Raw genomic sequence first — 19,028 nt, forward strand, 5'->3', positions numbered from 1 at the left:
AGTCACAGAAGTACACTTGGTGTAATTAAGTTTCAAAATAAAACAAATTCTGTATCTCCCTATTTTATAATCCCAAATGCAGTCTTGTGAAGAAAATAAATCCATTCATTAAAGCACTGTATAATCCTGGTTTCTAACTGCATCACAGATTTAATGGCATAATTTCATTGTTCAATCTTCTTTGTGATCCTCTGTAGATGTCTTTTCAGGAGAGCACTGAGTTTCAAGTATTTGAATGCTCAGGCATCTTTCTGCAACTACCTTCTGTTTAATAGTTCAATCATTTAGAAATGCTCTCCAGTGGAGTGTACTAAATGGACTTACAGAGTTTTAGCATTCAAAGGAACTTTAAACATCTTGAGTTCAGTTAAACATTTGACACTTAAACAAATGATACTTCATGCTTGCGTCCTTCCAGGGACTGACACTTCTCACCCTGAAGAAGGCCAGTAATGTCCCAGGTCAACCCTGTGGGCACAGGATTTGTGGCTGGCAAGTACTTTAATTCTCTTGTAAATTACAATGCAGACATTCAGAGAGGGTCTTTGCCTGCCTCTCTGGCCTTGTCCTTACTCACCCACTTCTGTCTCAGAGGTCTCTGACTCTGGAAAATAACAAGCCCCTTCCTGATGCAAGGTTTATGCTTTTCTCCTGGTTGGGAGGCTCCATCTTTGTCCAGTGGCTGCTGCTTCTCTTTAGCTCTCAACTCTGACAAAACTTTTTCAGAGTGTCTCCTAGAGCACTATTGACTGGTGCCTTACTCTCTGCCCCACGCACCCTTATTCTCTATTTTAATATTCTTCAAAGCACAAATTTCTATGTATATTGCTTCATTTGTTACTTTACTGTCTGTCTTCCCTGCTGGAATACATGTCCTAGTGAGCAAGGTTTGTGCCTGTCTTGTTTACCTATTGTATTTACAATGCCAGAATGAGTGCCTGGCATGTGGCAGGTGCTTCATAAAGGACGACTCAGTGAGTAAGTTGTGGTCAGCTTCATTCTTCTTCCTACCTTGGGATACTAAAAAGAAAGAGCTCAGAACCTCTGCTTTTACTATGCTTCTATCTATGCTTTATAGAGAACCAACTCAATAATTGCTATTAATTTTTAAGGTACGAATTAGACTTTACACAAGTATACTCAATGTGAATATTATAGATTTATCCCAGTATGAAATTTTGCTCTAAAACCATCTAAACCCAGAATACCATAGCAAATGAAAATAAAAGGTATATTTACATTCAATCTTACAATATTTTCAGAAATAAAAAAATCCTCAAAGTTTTTACTATTATCTTAAACTAACACTCTTTTTTTGTTGTTGTTAATTTCTTTTTAGGTTTTTCCTGCCTTTGGTAGTTTCACCATCAGGGGCCTAGATGGTGATTTTTACTTTATCCTGAGCAGGAATCACTGGGTTTCCTAAATTTGAGAATTCATCTTTTTTTTATTATTTCTGGGAAATTCTCAGCCATAATATATTTAAATATATTTTAGCATTTCATATATCTGATAGTCTCCATTTTTAGTCTATTTATATGTTTATCCAATAATTCTATTGAGGTTCAAAAACTGTTTATTAAATCATTGTGCGATTGTGGATAGTTTCTCCGTGTTTTCGTAATTTTGCATTGTGAGCATATCATCAGCAGGTTTTTATCTGTAGAAATACCGTGTAAGCTGGGTTAAGGTTGTACACTTCTAAGAGATTTCTGCATTTGTTTCTTCCAGACACACTGGAGGTTCTCACTGACTCAGGACCACATTATATGGTTTGGTTTTGTTTTTTTTCAGTCTGAGCATTACTAACCCTTGCAGGTAGTGTCAATTCAAATACTATAACACAAATGAAGGCAGACGGATGACATTATATTGACCAATCAAGTTAAGACAGAAACTTCTTACAAGAAAAGCTTCTTGACATCTTAGCCCCTTGTGAAGGTGCGTGGATTTTTTTCCTAGTCCACTGTTATACTGAAGGACATGGCTCTTTGAAATCTGAGTGTCCTGTCTCCACTTTGCTGTTAAAGCTCAAGCCCATGGCTACTGAACTACTGGTCTAGCAGCTTACTGACCAGTTTGTATCCCTTCTCATTTCTGGCCCCTAGAGAATTCTTACTTTCTTGAGAGCTGTTACATTATGCATTTATAAGATGTTTATTATATTTTATCCAGCATTTTCTGATGTTTTTAGTGGCAGTTTTAGTTTCCTATCTTCAGAAAAATATTTTCAAAACAGCACTTTTAAGGGGCGCCTGGGTGGCGCAGTCGGTTAAGCGTCCGACTTCAGCCAGGTCACGATCTCGCGGTCCGTGAGTTCGAGCCCCGCGTCAGGCTCTGGGCTGATGGCTCGGAGCCTGGAGCCTGTTTCCGATTCTGTGTCTCCCTCTCTCTCTGCCCCTCCCCCGTTCATGCTCTGTCTCTCTCTGTCCCAAAAATAAAAAAAATAAAAAACGTTGAAAAAAAAAATATTAAAAAAAAAAAAGTTGCTAGTAACAGTTTAAATAAAGCTAATGTTAGGCTTGAAACCTTACCACATTTTTCCAAGCCTTCATAAAACACAGCAATAATAATTTCTCTTTTACCTTGCTAATTTTTGAGGCCTACTGACAAGGGAGTTAGGGGGAGTCCAACCATTCATTCCTTCTTCTAACCTATCTGCCTAACTATCTACCTATCTAATCATGCTATACATGCATACATGTGCCTGAAGAAAGTACCCTAATGGATTCATATTTGCAGCTGCATTTTATATACTTCAAAAACCTGTTAAACATCAGTTATTAACCTAGGGTATGTGTAGATTTCTGTATATCAAAACTTTATATAGTTTCTTGTTAAAAAGTGGTACATAATTGGAATTTTTCTAATTCACATAATCATTCATACAGATTTAGTTTCATAATACAGTTCTCAATGGGAGGGAGTGGGGAGAATTAACTGCCCTTCCACAGGGTACAAGTTTGGAAATGTGGCAGTGCTTTTGATTCTTATAATCACTGGTGGGTGCTATGAGTATGTATTTTCTGGGGACAGGGATGATAAAAATCATGCAACACATGGAATTGTTCTGCTTAAAACAGAATTAACCTGACCAAAATTCCCAAACGTCTCCCATTAATAAATACTGCTTTAGAAAATTGTAAGCCACCATATGGCTAACAGACACATGAAAAGATGCTCAACACTGCTCATCATCAGGGAAATACAAATCAAAACTACACTGAGATACCACCTCACACCAGTCAGAGTGACTAAAATTAACAACTCAGGAAACAACAGACGTTGACGAGGATGCAGAGAAAGGGGAACTATTTTGCACTGCTGGTGGGAATGCAAACTGGTGCAGCCACTCTGGAAAACAGTGTGGAGGTTCCTCAAAAAATTAAAAATAGAATTACCCTACGATCCAGAAATAGCACTACTAGAAATTTATCCAAAGGATAGAGGAGTGCTGATTCATAGGGGCACACTGTACCCCAATGTTTATAGCAGTACTATCAACAATAGCCAAATTATGGAAAGAGCCCAAATGAATGGATATAGAAGCTGTGGTATATATATATATATATATATATACATACATACATACATACATACACACACACACACACACAATGAAATACTACTTTGGCAATAAAAAAGAATGAAATCTTGCCATTTGCTACAACGTGGATGGAACTGGAGGGTATTATGCTACATGAAATAAGTCAATCAGAGAAAGACAGATATCATAGGTTTTTACTCATAAGTGTAAGTTGAGAAACTTAACAGAAGACCATGGGGTAATGGAAAGAAAAAAAAATATATAGTTACAAACAGAGAGGGAGGCAAACCATAAGAGACTCTTAAATATAGACAACAAACTGAGGGTAGAAGGGAGTTTGGGGGCGGGGGGTAAGATGCAGGGAAAATGGGTGATGGGCATTGAAGAGAGCACTTGTTGGGATGAACGCTGGGTGTTATATGTAAGTGATGAATTACAGAAATCTAATCCCGAAGCCGTGAGTACACCGTATACACTGTATATTAGCTAACTTGACAATAAATTATATATAAAAAATAAAATAAAACCTAAAAAAAGAAAATTGTAAGCTATATCCTTTTTAATACAATTAAATAAAAATAAGAAAAAACGTTACAAAGCAGCTGTTTCATTTTGCATCTGCATTAGGTACGTGAGATGCAAACATTTGTAGATAGTCTCAGCCTTCCATAAATGCACAGTCCATTGAAGAAGGGTAAAAAGCCAACTAACATTTTAAGGTGAATAATCATCTTTAAATTATTTTCCTATTTTAGCTGTACATTTCCAATAAGGAATTTGTTTGTTTGAAATAAAGTGTACGGGGCGCCTGGGTGGCACAGTCGGTTAAGCGTCCGACTTCAGCCAGGTCACGAACTCGCGTTCTGTGAGTTCGAGCCCCGCGTCGGGCTCTGGGCTGATGGCTCGGAGCCTGGAGCCTGTTTCCGATTCTGTGACTCCCTCTCTCTCTGCCCCTCCCCCGTTCATGCTCTGTCTCTCTCTGTCCCAAAAATAAATAAACGTTGAAAAAAAAAAATTAAAAAAAAAAAAAAAAGAAATAAAGTGTACATGCCCTAAGTAAGGTTATGCCTCCAATACGGCTCCATGTGATGAATGCTAGATGAGAAGCTGGGTTATAAAGAGGATGCTATCTAAAACCAGTATTGTGTCATTTTTTCTATATGAAGGTCACATGTATAATAAATGCTAATTTTAGGTATGCCTTAATTTTTAAATGGCATGAAATTTATAAATTTTTATCTATTCATAAATTTAAAAAACAGACTTTTTTTAACATATGGAAATTTTTATAATAATCTAGTAGGTAAAATCCTTATGAAATTTACCTGTGCCATCCGTAGCTCTGCTAACAGATCTGTAAAATTCTGGGTTTTGGTGGGTTCTGAATCTTCAACTATTTCAGATAGGAAACGACTTTTGTGCATCTGTTCTCTGATTTAGTTTGAAAATAAAAAAAATGTTTTTTAACAAAGTACTCCTTTCAATGAAAAATATACAATTCTTAAAATTTAAAAAAACCTGATGGACATTGGAACTATCTGAGCTACTGAAGAGAAAAAGTTTATTTACTCTAAAGTTTAAAGTATTAAAATGCTAATATACTTTGAGATGTCTGTTTAATTTAAAAGAATTGAAACCCCAACACCTTGCTTTATTTATAAAATAAAAAATATTTTCTCCTAATTCTCAGAGGAAAAAACCCTATGTCCCAGAAAGATGTGCTGCATTTTTCCTCTGGTAATGTGCCCTCCTTGTCACATCATTCTAGACTCCTTTCTAAGAAGCACAAATCATACACATGGAGACTGACAAAACCAAATAGTCTATTATCTAAAGTTAGAATAAATTTTTGTTTTTCCAGAAATATTATACAAGGAATTTAGGAATCTATATAAGATCATGTAATCCTAATGCAGTGAAGACACCATGTATTTCATTGTGAAAATTCATTTAAAATTTCAATTTGGGATCGGGGAATAGATCTCTTTTAAAAGCCAGGCAGTAGAAGAAGTGGTGTTTTAAAATACTTTTACTGAAGCATTTGGAAAGGAATCAGATATAATGCTTTCATATATCAGAACTGTGCATTTTATCACACCTGGGTTCGGGTCATACATTCTTGGCCTAAGAAGTTTTTTCTAATAGCAGTCCTTTCTGAGTAATTAGGTGTTTATATGAAGTGACACAAAACCATTAGTCATTTCCTAAAAGAAGACAGTACCCTAATTTGCCCATGTTTGTGAGTTCAGCTTTTTCACTTAATATGTTAAAGCTGAATGTAGTAATATCCAAAAGATCTTATAGTCTGAAATATGATTCTTAGTAGGTGCTGGTGCTCCATCAGCCTGCCATGTTGAATGTTGGTTAATAACTCACTAGTTCTCCTTCTCAATAGCAGCCTCTGCCCGCTGGCCTGGAGGATATCCCCTACCCTCTTCCCGGAGCATACCTCCTCCAGTGACGACTAATTTGGGGGTATGAAAGCCTGCTCCTCTTGCCTCAAGTGGGGCCAACTCTTGTGGTACAATCTGTTCTCCTGAGCTTTCTGGGGAGAAGAGAATGAAGCCAGTCTCTGGCTAAGACCACATTCTTACTTACCTTCCCTCCCCTCATCCTCCCATCTTGCTTCTCTTGTTCCCCTTCTCCTGACAGTTATCCTCCAGGAAATCACCTCCATAAGGATCCCTACATCAGGCTCTACTTCTATAGGACCTAACCTAAAGCATTAAGTGACATTGTATCATATTTTTTGTATTATTTATTACATGGTTCTTTAGGAGATGGTTAAGCACCTCAGGCTTAATGACTGATCAAGATGAATACTATATACTCAATTTCCTAAAATTGATATAAAACTCAAATATGAGTATGCTGAAAATACTAAACTTTGTACTTTGGAAAAATACATTGAATATTAAACCTATAAAAGTTATGAACTATAAATCAATGTAAAATTTTTTTCAGTTCTAAGTAAAAATAAAATGTATTATTAATATAACAATAAGATGCTTAGAAATAGCCTAAGTATATTTGATTTTAAGAATTCAGAAAAGACTCACTTTAAGGAGGCTAACTCGCTGAATAAACTCTGGTTTTCCTTGAACATTCGCTCCTCATTTTTCTTATTTTGTTCTTGCAGATCTTTCACTTGACTATATAATCGTTCATTTTCCTTTTCATAAACAGAAAATTACATTTTAGTTAAAAGTCATCAGTACTTATACAGCAAATATATATGCTCACAACAGATAAATCCTTTAAGCATTCTTAAAGTCTTTTAAATTTTTTCAGTTTTTGAGTAAGCAAAATCTTTTATTAAACTCTTTATCTCAGAAGAAAACCTGTTAATCTGAAAACAATTCTTTCCAAAATGCTTACTTGAAAAAAAGAAAAAAAAAGGTGCAAAAACTCTCAAAGCAAGAGATCCTAAAGTCAGTGTAAGGCACTGTATTTCACAGAAGTGGGGGAGTGGCTGTAGGAATAACTACATCCCAACTGTGAGAAACAGGGTCAGAAAGGCCCACTGGGACTGTTTGCATTCTCTTTTTTCTGTTTCTAACCTGGCTCCCTGCAGTGAAGTAATTGGATATAGTTAGTTATGACAGGCTTCCATGTTTGTTTTTGGAACTTTCTGTGAGCAGAAAGTTAGACACCAGGTGTTTCCAAAAGTGTAAGGACAAGGCTGAGCAGAGACTAGGCCCAGTTCTCCACCAGCCTTGGACTAAAGAGTGACTCAAACAGTGAGATCAGAAGGAGAAAGTACCCATCTGTGCTTAGGTGCTGTGGCTTATTAACCCTTTTTAAAATTAAGAATCCTATGAAAACCAATGACCTTTGAGGATCTACTAAAAACCACGGACTCTCTCACCATGTCTGGCCTAGTGCCTGGTAGATGGTCTGTGCCTGAATACCTGCAATTTAATGTACATAGATACACAAGTTTTGTGTTATCTTTGTGGGAGAAGGTAGTTGGCATCCTTCTGGGTCTGTGAAATCCTCCTTAAAAATGTGTGCTCTACACAGCAAGATCAGAATGGCAGGCGAAGGATTTAGAAGGTTCTAACTCTAGGGCAGTGTGTCCTCTGAAACCAGTATTCATTTATAGGAAAAGTTGTGACAATGCTTTCTCTGGATGTCCTCTGATGACAATGCTTGTTATTGACAGGCTTGATGCTTAAAGGTCAAGAGAAAAAGGTAATGAAAGAGAAAGAGAAGGGGAGGAAAGTAAGGGGAAAAGGAGGAAACTAAGATGAAGTTTTATGCTGCAGATCACTAAACCTGTCCTGGCTGACTGGCTTAGTCAACATCACCAAGATTCAATCACATATGGCAAGTATCTGCCCTCTGTAGGACACACAGATTTTCTCTCATTTAATTCAAATTTTTTCATTCTTGGCACATTGGCAATTAATTTCAGATTTGTATTTTTGAATAGAATACCAAAACTAGTCAATACCACCCAGTGAAAAGCATTACACAAAACTAAAGAAAAACAGGGCAGTTTCTAAGGAATATGGCTATTAAAAATAGTAACAGGTGACATTCACTAACTGGCTAGTATGCGCCAGGTACTAACAGGTTGGTTTACACTTTCTTATTTTAATTTCACAACCATCCTATGAGGCAGCTACCATTATTACCATCTCATTTCAAGGATGAAGAAACCGGCTTAGAGAGGTGAAGTGATTTGCCCAAGGCAGCACAGCAGGTGGTGGGGCAAAGACTAACACAGGATTCTTTGAATCCAGAACCCATGCTCTTAAACACTTTAATTATACCCATTAAAAATGTTCAGACTAGTCAAATTATTACTTCCTCATATTTGCCAGAATTCCTATTACCTGTTACATGAGCACATTTTTTAATATGCCTTATTTTTACAATTAAAGGATCTCAAGAACAAATTCACAAAGTGCTGAAGAATCACCATACTTGTTGATATCCTTGAAGAAGTGTCTCTTGTTCTTGTATTTCTTTTTGAATTTGCTTCAATTTTTCTTCAGTGACAGGATCAGCTGTTTCTCCAAAATGTAACCATCTTTGCTTTTTGTTTGTTTCTTCAAAGCTACTCAACTTTGAGAAAACAGACATTTTATTTAAGTAAGGAAATGATGAAATGAGAAATAAGGAAGAATAACAGAAAACTCAAGGTGCATATTATATAAAACTGTCCCATAACCACAATGGAATAACACTAACTACAGTTAAATCATTAGTGATGTTTTATGCTGATGGTTCTGGTGATGAAAGTAACTCAGGAATGCTACAGTGTCATTCTCTGAATCTAGGCCCTTCCATAGCAGTTCTTTCTGAAACCATCTTCTTTGAAGATCAGAGTGAACTAAGGGATTTGTTCTCAGAAAGGACTGCTAACAGAAGAAAATTATCAAAATGGGCCAATTTAAATTTTGATTTTTTTTTCCCCATTGGGTTTGATTTAGGCTCTGCTGTGAGGAGGCAGTCTTCGGAACCCTGTTCATATTTTACACAGCAAATACAGCAAGTCAAACAGCCACAGGAACAAAGGATGACAATGCATTTTGCAGGGAGTAAAAGTTTTTTTTTTTTTTTTTTTTTTTTTTAATAAATGAAAGGAGAAATAGGACAATGTGTCTAGTACCTTGGCTTGAAGAATATAATTATCTTGATTTAGTCTGAAGAGTTCCTTTTCCTGTTGTCTCCTTAGTTCTTCCATCTTATTTTCCAGCTCTCTCTCTTTTTCTGAGAATGTAACTTTAATTTGCTCAATTAGGGCTTGTGCACCCCTCCATTTTTCCTCTGCTTCCTGAACTCTTTTAAACATAAGTAACTCTGTCTCCTTGTTCCCACCACAGTATCCTGAAGAATCCTTTTAAGGAGAAGCATCACTTCATTATAGTATATTTACATAGTAGATTTGAACATAGGTGGTTGGGAAAAAAACCCACAATGAATAAAAATGACATGGTTAACAATGTTCTACTATATAAGGAAATCAATAAATGTTCAGTAAGATTAGAACATCACACTTGATGCAAAAGAAATTTCACATATTACTTATACTTGAGTTTTAATATTACAGAACAGAAAAAAATTATGAATGTGATTTTGAAATTCAATACCTACATTCTGAAACTGAACACAGTAATCGGTTTCTGTAGAATCTTCAGCCTTCTTAGGGGTGGCCAGGCAATTTTCAATTTTGGGAGCTGGTTTACCCAGAGCTGCAGGCTTGATGACTTTTGTTTCAGATAAGATTTCTGAATATTGTAAACAATAGACAAAAGCACCACAAATGCAAACAAAGTTGAATGTTTATTCAGCAATTATGTAAAAACAAATACTAATACAATGGGAACACTAACATAAATGAGGATCTCAAAATAGGCTGAGGTATAACACTAGAACACAGCTGTTTCACTACGTGCTCACGGATGCCCATAATCAACATTTCACTCAATTTGACAGAGAAGGCTAACTGACCCAAGATTCACGTCAAATGATAAATGGAGCTAAAAAATGTGAGAAGAATGTGGACAGGGATAATTTCAGGCCTTACTAATTTTAAATAAACTATCCTTTTAAATATTCACAGCAATAATAATATCTAAATGACGAATCAAAGAGCAGCTGATAACGTTATAAAGCATTTTAGTTCAGATTAAGTGTGCTCTCAAAGCACACTTTTCATAAATAGTGTGTATCAAGATATAGGATCAATGGAATAATATAAATTGCATGGCAACTTTATAACAGCTAGTCTAAATTTGATTAAAAAATAAAATTATTATACTGCTATAAAACCCTGATAATATATATTACATTAGAAAAAAATGTGATAAATGTATATTCTAGTCAAATTTTCAGCTATTTTAAGGTACTTCATAAATCCCCAAACAGTATGAATAATTCTAAGGCCAATAAGTTATTCAATTAATAATAATAAAAAAAAACATTTATGACAAATACCTGGAAGAGATCTTGAGGCCCATATTCAAATACTACAGGTTCTGAGCTCAAGAGTCAGTAAACATTTATTTATCTGCCTTAGAGGTAAATGAAGAATTTGAAATTTATATTTTTAAATATAATTTCTTCAAGGTGCTAACTTTTTAAGTGTAAAGTTTACATTTTCATTAAAAGCGAAATACATGGTTATTGAAGATTTGGAAAATATAGAAGAGTCAAAAGAAGAAACAAGTCACCAATAGCACCTCACCCAAAGATTTCTTTCTCATCTTTTTTCCAGGCATGCAGAGGTTTTCCTTACAGAGCACTAGTCATATTTAATTGGACTCTCTGATGTAAAAGGTTTTTTTGGAGAAATTTCCTGAAGTGTTCCCAAAGAAACTGAGTCATTGTGAAAGCTGGCATTCATCTTTCCAGGTCACTGGAGGTCCGTTAACGTGGCCAATGAATGGGGAGTGATCTGCTAGGACTGTCATTCTCCCTAGGAAGTGGCAGCTAAGAGTGGCAGGTGGTTCTTAGTCAAGTTGTAGTCAGCCAGTGCTTTTATACCAGAATTCTCTCTTCCTGAGTTCTTAATTATGATTTCTCTAAGTAATTATTTTCAGTAATGGTACACAGACAGTATATTTTTTCTTCACATATGAGAGAAAATCTGCCTGGATATAAAATTCAAATGTGAAAACGCTGCAGAATTTGGACTTTATGAACCTTTCTTGAAAAAAACAATGGATTAAGAAAATTTAGTCAAATAAGAAACCAATCATCATAATTCCAGAATGAAGAAGCTATGGCTAAGGGGCCTATGAAAAGCATTCCATCTCTTTAATAACCAGAACCAAGATCTAAATTCCAAAGCTGAGGGGGTTGCAGGAGAGACTAAATACATTTTGGACAAGTAAAAATGAAATCAACAAAAATGAGTAAAAGGCATGTGAGTGGGAGATGTAAGAGTTTTACTATCTTGTATTTCATAGAAGGGGAAACTGATAATGCATAAAATTGAAAATGTAGTTAAAAACAGCATGATTTTGGCAACATTTGAGTAGTTTTCAAAATTTATTTTCTTAAAGGGATCTTTTGAGATCTATTTCCTAGGATGAAGTTTAATTTTCTTCTTACAGATTTAAGAAAAACTAAATTTAATATTTTATTTAAAAAGAACTTATAAAGAGTGATCCTGTTCTTATAAAATGTTTTGTCCATTTAGCTATGTCTGCCTCTCTCCTTCCATCCACCCATCTACGCTTCCTTCTATCTGTATGAGGACATACACATGAGAAGCATGAAATGATGCTAACCCAGTGTGATACTAGTTGTTTCTTGCTAAGCAATTGCTTTACTTTTATGTAGTTTTGAATTTAAAAAATGAGCAACTATTCCTTTTGTAACAAGAAACTTATTAGTCTAAAAATAAAAACATAGATTAACAGCCAAAGAAAATTAATTTAAAATAAAAAGGATAACAACCACATAGCAGGCACTGCATTATAATTGCCAATCTCCTCTTCCTCCCTATTAATTAGAAACTTCCTTATTAATTTTGCCCAAGCAGCAATGTAGCCAGTTGAAAATACTCATCTCCCTGGACTCCAAGTAACTGGGGGTGACCACAAGATCAAAATTCAGGCTAATAAGATGAAACCAAAAGTTCCTTACCTGGGGCTTTCAGAAAAGACACTATTTTCCTGATTAAGAAGCTGATTTAACTGGCATGAACCTTTTACCTTTCACCTTTCCTCCTGACAGGGCATGGAGGCTGAATAGCCATCTTATGACAATGAAGACAAAAGTCACACATAAAGGATTCTGCAGCAGGAAAGAAAAGGGATCTGTTCCTTGCACAGTGGCACTAGCTCTGAACGGCCTATCCCTGACTTCATTTTACGTGAAAAAGAGAAATTCTGAGTAAGCCCCAGCAGCTGGCTTATTTTTCATCTTAACCAATATTGATTCTAAGCTCAGTTAGAAAATGCACTTTCTGTACACTAATATCTATCTCGGAGTCTGCTTGTTGGAAAGCCCAACCTGTGACAAGTAACAACCATCCAAAAGAATTAAAATTCTTCTGAATAAAAGTAAAATTTCTCTGAGGGAATTTTACAAGAAAAAGAGATAAAAAAGATATTACACTTAATGGTCTAATGAAAAAAAGTTTAAAAATGGACAGTCATGGTTTATCATTGTACTCTAATATAAATTTTAGTGTTTTACTTCTATTTTGATAGTTACAAAGACTATAAAATTTTAAAACAGGAAAAAATACTCATAAAAATATTGTTGTCTTCATCTATCAACCTCTAAAGCATGCCCCTCATTTCTTTTCCATCAACTGTGACATTACTTCTGTCTTCATTCTTAGTAATTTTTTTTAATTTTTTTTAAACTTTTTATTTTTTTTTATTTCTATATTTTAGAGACAGACAGAGTCCTAGTAAGGGATGCGCAGAGAGAGAGGGAGACACAGAATCCTCAGCAGGCTTCAAGCTCCGAGCTGTCAGCACAGAGCCCGACACGGGGCTCAAACTCACAAACCGTGAGATCATGACCTGAGCCGAAGTCGGACGCTCAACCAACTGAGCCACCCAGGCACCCCCATTCTTAGTAATTTCAATACACTCATAGGTGATCCTTTCAAACCCTGGCTTTTGGGTCATTATACTCCACTTCTCCACCTCAGCTATTTGCTTCCATTGGTACAGTCTAGACCTTTTCTATTACCAGTAACATAATCACTCCTGATCTCAGTCTTAGGCATTTACTCTCTATCACTCCTATCTTCCACTTCATGCCCTCTGGTACCTGGATTCCAACAATCCCTTGACCAATTACTAGATTCCATGACAGCTCTACTCAAGGACTCACAGTCAGTTGATCCTACCTGTTGCATACTGTACTACACCCCTCGATTTCCTTTCTTCCTTCCTTACTCAACCTGAATTCCACATACACCATTAAGCTCCCTTCTTACTCCTCTCTCCATACACTGCACTCATTTGGCAGAAACCACTCTTCTTGATAAATCCAACTATACAACTATCCAACACCTGTAGTCACGCAGCAAAATGTGGACACGCACACTCACACACACAAACATGCTGCCTGATTCAACTTAAATGCATAATCACTAACTACAAGAGAACTCTGCTGCTGGCACTCTAGTCCTTCAGGATGGCTATTTCCCATCTTCTCTTCTCTCCTCCAACACTCCTACCCCATCCTCAATGCCAGCTAATGATATTATGTTTTATTTCTTAGAGAAAATGGAAGCAATCAGAAGAAATCATCCATATTCTTTCACCATTTCTACCTACCTACCAGTATCTGTACCTACATTTCTCTCTTCCCATCTGTTTCCACAGATAAACTGTCCATGCCTCTATCTAGAGCCAACCCTTCCACTGAACAGTAGATTTGCTTATAGCTCCTCTACTCAAGGACATTATTGTAGCAATTCTTCCCCTCTACCATAAATTACTCAATCTTTCCAAAAAGCATAAACATACTATTAGACATGCTATTATTTCAGCCACTTAAAAAAAAAGCAAAACAAAAAGCTTTTCTTGACTCCACCTCCCATGCCAGCTACACGCTGTGCTCCGGGGTGGTCTATAACTTAAGTATCCAATTCCATTTCTCCTAATCCCTCCTATTCTCATTCAACTTGCATTTTACAGCCACATATCCATGGAAACTGTCCAGTTTACTGATGACCTCCTCCTTGCTAAACCCAAGGGTCGGTGCCCAGTTTCTACTTTCCTTTATCTTTCAGCAGCAACTGATAGAGAAATAAATTCTCCTTTCTTCAGTTAGCTTTCAGGATCCCACATATTCAGGTTTCCTCCAATCTCACTGTATTCTCTTTGTAGGTTACTCCTTAGGCCTTGGTTTGCTTTTTTCTCTAGCTATGCTCACTCTCTTCTCTCTTGATAATCTTTGTCAGTCTCACGTTTTAAAAACTACCTATATTAGTTTTAATAATAACTCCCAAGTCATATCTGCTGTCCACACCTCCCTCTTATAGTCTAGACTTTTCAATCTAATTGGCTCCTTGTTGTCTCCACTTGCATATAGAATGATCATTTCAAAATTATCATCTCATCAACTATACTCTTGATCTTCCTTCCACCCCCAAATCTACTCTACCAAAGCCTTCTCCATCCCAGCTGGACAGTGACTCTATTTTTCCAGCTACTCAAGCCAAAAATTTTGGCATCATTCAGAAATCCTCTTTCACAACCCCAAACCAATCTTTTTAGATTTTTGGTTCTATCTTCTTTTTTTTTTTTTTTTTTTTTACTTTTTTTTAATGTTTATTTATTTTTGAGAGACAGAACATGAGCGGAGGAGGAGCAGAGAGAGAGGGAGACACAGAATCTGAAGCAGACTCCAGGCTCCGAGCTGTCAGCACAGAGCTCGATGTGGGGCTCGAACCCATGAGCCATGAGATCATGACCTGAGCTGAAGTTGGACGCTTAACCAACTAAGCCACCCAGGTGGCCCTTTGGTTCTACCTTCTAAATATATCCTTATTCAAAGGTGGCCCTTTGGTTCTACCTTCTAAATATATCCTTATTCAACCACTTCTCATTACCTCCACTGCCACCACTCTGGTTTGAGCCCCATCACTTCTAGCCTAGATTCCTAAAATCACCATCTCACTGGTTTCTGTCCTTCTTCCCATGCCCCATATGCTATGTGAATGTATTTATATGTATATGATCTTTAACACAACTACCAGAGAAATCTGTCTAAAGAGGTCAGATGAGGTTACTCCCATGTCAAAGCTTTTCAGCGGCTCACCTGTTTACTCAGCGTAAAATCTAAGTCTTTAAAATGCCCTAGAAAAACTGATACATTCCAGCACTTTTGATTCTCTGATCTCATCTCCTACTACCCTCTTTACTCACTCTGCCCTCATGATACAAGCTTCTATGCTGTTCCTTAAACATGCCAGATATTCTTTTCTACTTTAAGACTTCTGCATGGTTATTTCACCTTTCTGGAATATGATTCCCCAGGTATCCACATGGCCAATACTCTTATCTCCTACAAGTCTTTGTTCAGTGGCTCCTTCTCAATGAGGCCTACTCTATCCTATTTAAAGCTGTGACCTGCTGCACTCCACCACTGACACTTCCTCTACTTTTTACTTTTCCTTAGCATGTAACATCATTTACTTATTTATTATGCTTACTGTTAAATGTCTCTCCTTATCAGATGAAAGTTCCACAAAGATGGGGGAGGGGAAGTGAGGTAGCCCCTCACTGAGGTAGCCCAAGGGCCTAATAGTGCCTGGGCCAAAGCAGGTGCTCCAAAAACATTTGTTAAATGAATGAATCTGGATAAAATAAACTTCAAAAATGTTGGGGATTAATTTATCTAAAATAAATAGAATAAATAATACTAAAAACAAAATTAGCATGAATACTCCTAAACATCAATGAAAAATTTTCATTCTTCTCTTGATCATACTAAAATTTGAAAAATGTCCCAAGTGTTTATTTTTTTAATATTAAGCACTAGTTCCAATGAATGGTTAATTAGTGACAAGTAGATGACAACGTCACAAGTTGGTGTTCCACAGGAAAATAAGAGAATACAAAAGACCTTGTAGGGAAAGGAACTGGAGGTCCACAGGTTAAGAACAGGAGGAAAGGATGCTTGCATTAATCCTACAGAATCATATTCCTGTCTGTCCAGAATAACTACTTCCTGCTGCTGTTTTCTCCTTTACTCTCACATAAATCAGCCCAGGCCTTCTTTTCCATCTGAGATGCACAGGCTGCTGCAGCGAATACATACAAAGGCATACAAATACAAAGGCAGGAGAGAGTCTATTTAATGCCTCAAGAATTTAAAACACAGTCAAAGTGGTCCTGGAATTAATAGTCTTAGGGAAAAGCAAGGAAAGACATTTTAAGCTAGAAATGAATTTTCCAGTGAGGACAATTCTCCTCATGACAACTATCACCATATAACAATGATGAAACTGGTCACCTATTACATTTAATCATAAAGGAAAGGATGAAATGCTTCTGGCTCCATTGCTCCCCCTTCCTCACTGGAGTTTTTTTTCTTTCTTTATTTTTTTAATGTTTATTTATTTTTGAGAGAGACAGAATGCGAGTGGGTTGGGGCAGAGAGAGAGGGAGACACAGAATCCAAAGCAGGCTCCAGGCTCTGAGCTGTCAGCACAGAGCCTGATGTGGGGCTCGAACTCACTAGCTGTGAGATCATGACCTGGGCCAAAGTCAGACGCTCAATCGACTGAGCTACCCAGGTGCCCCCCTCAGTGGAGTTTAAAGGCAGCAGAAATGTTGGTTTGATATGAACATTTCTGTTTCTTTTAATAGCTGCATAGACTTCTAAATTGAAAATTACCCTTTCCTACTGTCAATGTAAATGAACTGCATTAGGAAATAACTAACAGAGGCACTGCAATATATAAAAATACGCATTATGTGATATATAAAACATCCTGCCTATCTCAGCCTATATGAAACTAATATCCAAATAATCTCTACATCAACCTTCATTTGTAGCTTGCCATTTGCATTCTGAATTTGTAGGTCTTCTCTGGTAAACAATGGATATTCCAAAGTCAACCAGATGAGGTTAAGTTTGACTCTCCTATCGTCTATTCATTTCCCATACTTCACAAGTGTCATTCTGGAAAGCCAAAATCTAATGAATCTTTCAGAATGGAATATACTATCTGAATATTAATTTTTTTTTATAAGAAGAAAAGCTCACAGAAGGAGAGAAATAAATAGGAAACATAGAGAACAAGGACCATAAAATAATACACTATATGCACAGAACTATAATATGAAAAGAGCATATGATTACCTTTTTTCCTAGCTTGATTTGAAGTAGGAATGGATCTCACAGTTTTACTTTTCATAATGTCCTTTGAAGTTTTCTTTTCAAGAGTAGAAAAAGACTTGAATGGTGAACTGGGTTTGCCATAGCCTGAGCTCCTAACTGATGCATATAATCCACTCTGGGGTTTTCTTTTAAGTACAGGAGGTGCACTTCTGGCCTTCTTGTGTGGTTCATGTTTACCAGTTACAGCCCCTTCTTCGCCAGAACTGAGTTGAGATCTAAAAGTCTGCACGCAAGTAGAAACTCTTTAGGATATATAAATTAACTTCAACTACAGCTGTGAATGGAGATTTAACAGATGGCAAACCATAGTGATTACTAGATAATAGTTTGTAGAAGACAAACCACTACATATTAGAATTCTCAAAGTCTCACTCATCAGAATTTTAATATTTTGAAGCACATCTTCAAAGTCAGGAGTAAAACAAAGCAAAAGAATAAAACAAAATAAGCTTGCCAGAAAGCAAGACGTGTAATTACTAGAATTAAGAAGGAGGAAAGCAGAGAGGAATATATTTTGAAATAACATAAAATTTTATCTTTTTTCCCTAGAATTCTCAAGATAAAAATTTATTAATACCCTGCCTTATTCCACAAAAAACTTCAGATGGTTTATGGTAAACATATAACTCAAAACCATAAAACTAAAATACCAAGATCAAAGAAACTATAAATCAGAATAGATCAAGAACAGAAGAAAATGGAGCAGTAAAATACAACTTTCTCAACAGCTGCTGATAGCATTTTTGTAAATGACAACTTATCTACTTTTCCAAAATACACACTACTGGATAGATTAAATAAAAAGCATTAGAATGATGAATAAACTTTATTTTCTTATGCTACTCAAATTCTAGACTATGCTTACTAAAAACAAAGGAAGAATGTAAATAATGGCTTCCAAAAGAAAGTGAATGCTAGATAGTGGTATTTTACAATTTGGGGATTATAGGATGTTGTAATAAATACTGCTCACAAATATCCAGGATCTATGTGGAGACTAGTATGTAATCAGTCCCACCAGCTTAAGAAGTACCTACTTATCAATAGTATTTACATAACTTCATTTCTCAATATGTCTAATCAACTTAGATTATAAACACTTACTTTATTTACTTTGTCATCCGGAGGCAATAATGGAGGACCAACAGATATTTTTTTCCTCAAAATATCAAGGTACATTTTATCTATATGTTCTTCCGTAGCATTTACTCCTAGACAGCTATTTTCTCTATCTTTATTTGTTGTCTTTTGTAAAACCACATTCTCTTCATTTTTGTCAAAAAGTTGGTTTACATTTTGTGATTCTTGAGATATAATATTTGGGTTCCTCTTAAGGGGTATAGGGCTAACAAATTCAGTTTCCTTACTATCAGCCAGTTTCTTATAGCTATAAAACAAAACAGAGCATGAACCTTAGGTGACTCCTCAAATACCAGTTTTATACAGACACACACACACACACACACACACACACACACACATACATATACACACACTATATATATCACATATACACACACACAAAATATAAGATTTATATTTTAATATGTATAATGTTATTTATACATAATATTAAATACATTTGATATTTATAACTATTCAAATTATGTCCTGAATGTTAAATACATTATTTGTAATTCTGGCT

General features: G+C 36.1%; 1 protein-coding gene across 2 annotated transcripts in view; it reads right to left on the minus strand.

The window, feature by feature from the left end:
• Positions 1-19,028, minus strand: part of CEP162 (centrosomal protein 162) — a 119,402-nt gene that overhangs the window by 50,702 nt on the left and 49,672 nt on the right. For both annotated transcript variants that reach the window (XM_030315925.1, XM_030315924.1), the window contains exons 12-18: positions 18,488-18,770; positions 17,345-17,606; positions 9,653-9,786; positions 9,168-9,395; positions 8,480-8,620; positions 6,607-6,719; positions 4,873-4,978 (exon numbers count right to left, since the gene is read on the minus strand). In XM_030315925.1, coding sequence (XP_030171785.1) covers positions 4,873-4,978; positions 6,607-6,719; positions 8,480-8,620; positions 9,168-9,395; positions 9,653-9,786; positions 17,345-17,606; positions 18,488-18,770 — 1,267 coding nt within the window. The remainder of the gene's footprint in view (positions 1-4,872; positions 4,979-6,606; positions 6,720-8,479; positions 8,621-9,167; positions 9,396-9,652; positions 9,787-17,344; positions 17,607-18,487; positions 18,771-19,028) is intronic.

Source organism: Lynx canadensis, chromosome B2 (assembly GCF_007474595.2).
Source record: "Lynx canadensis isolate LIC74 chromosome B2, mLynCan4.pri.v2, whole genome shotgun sequence".
NCBI lineage: Eukaryota > Metazoa > Chordata > Mammalia > Carnivora > Felidae > Lynx > Lynx canadensis.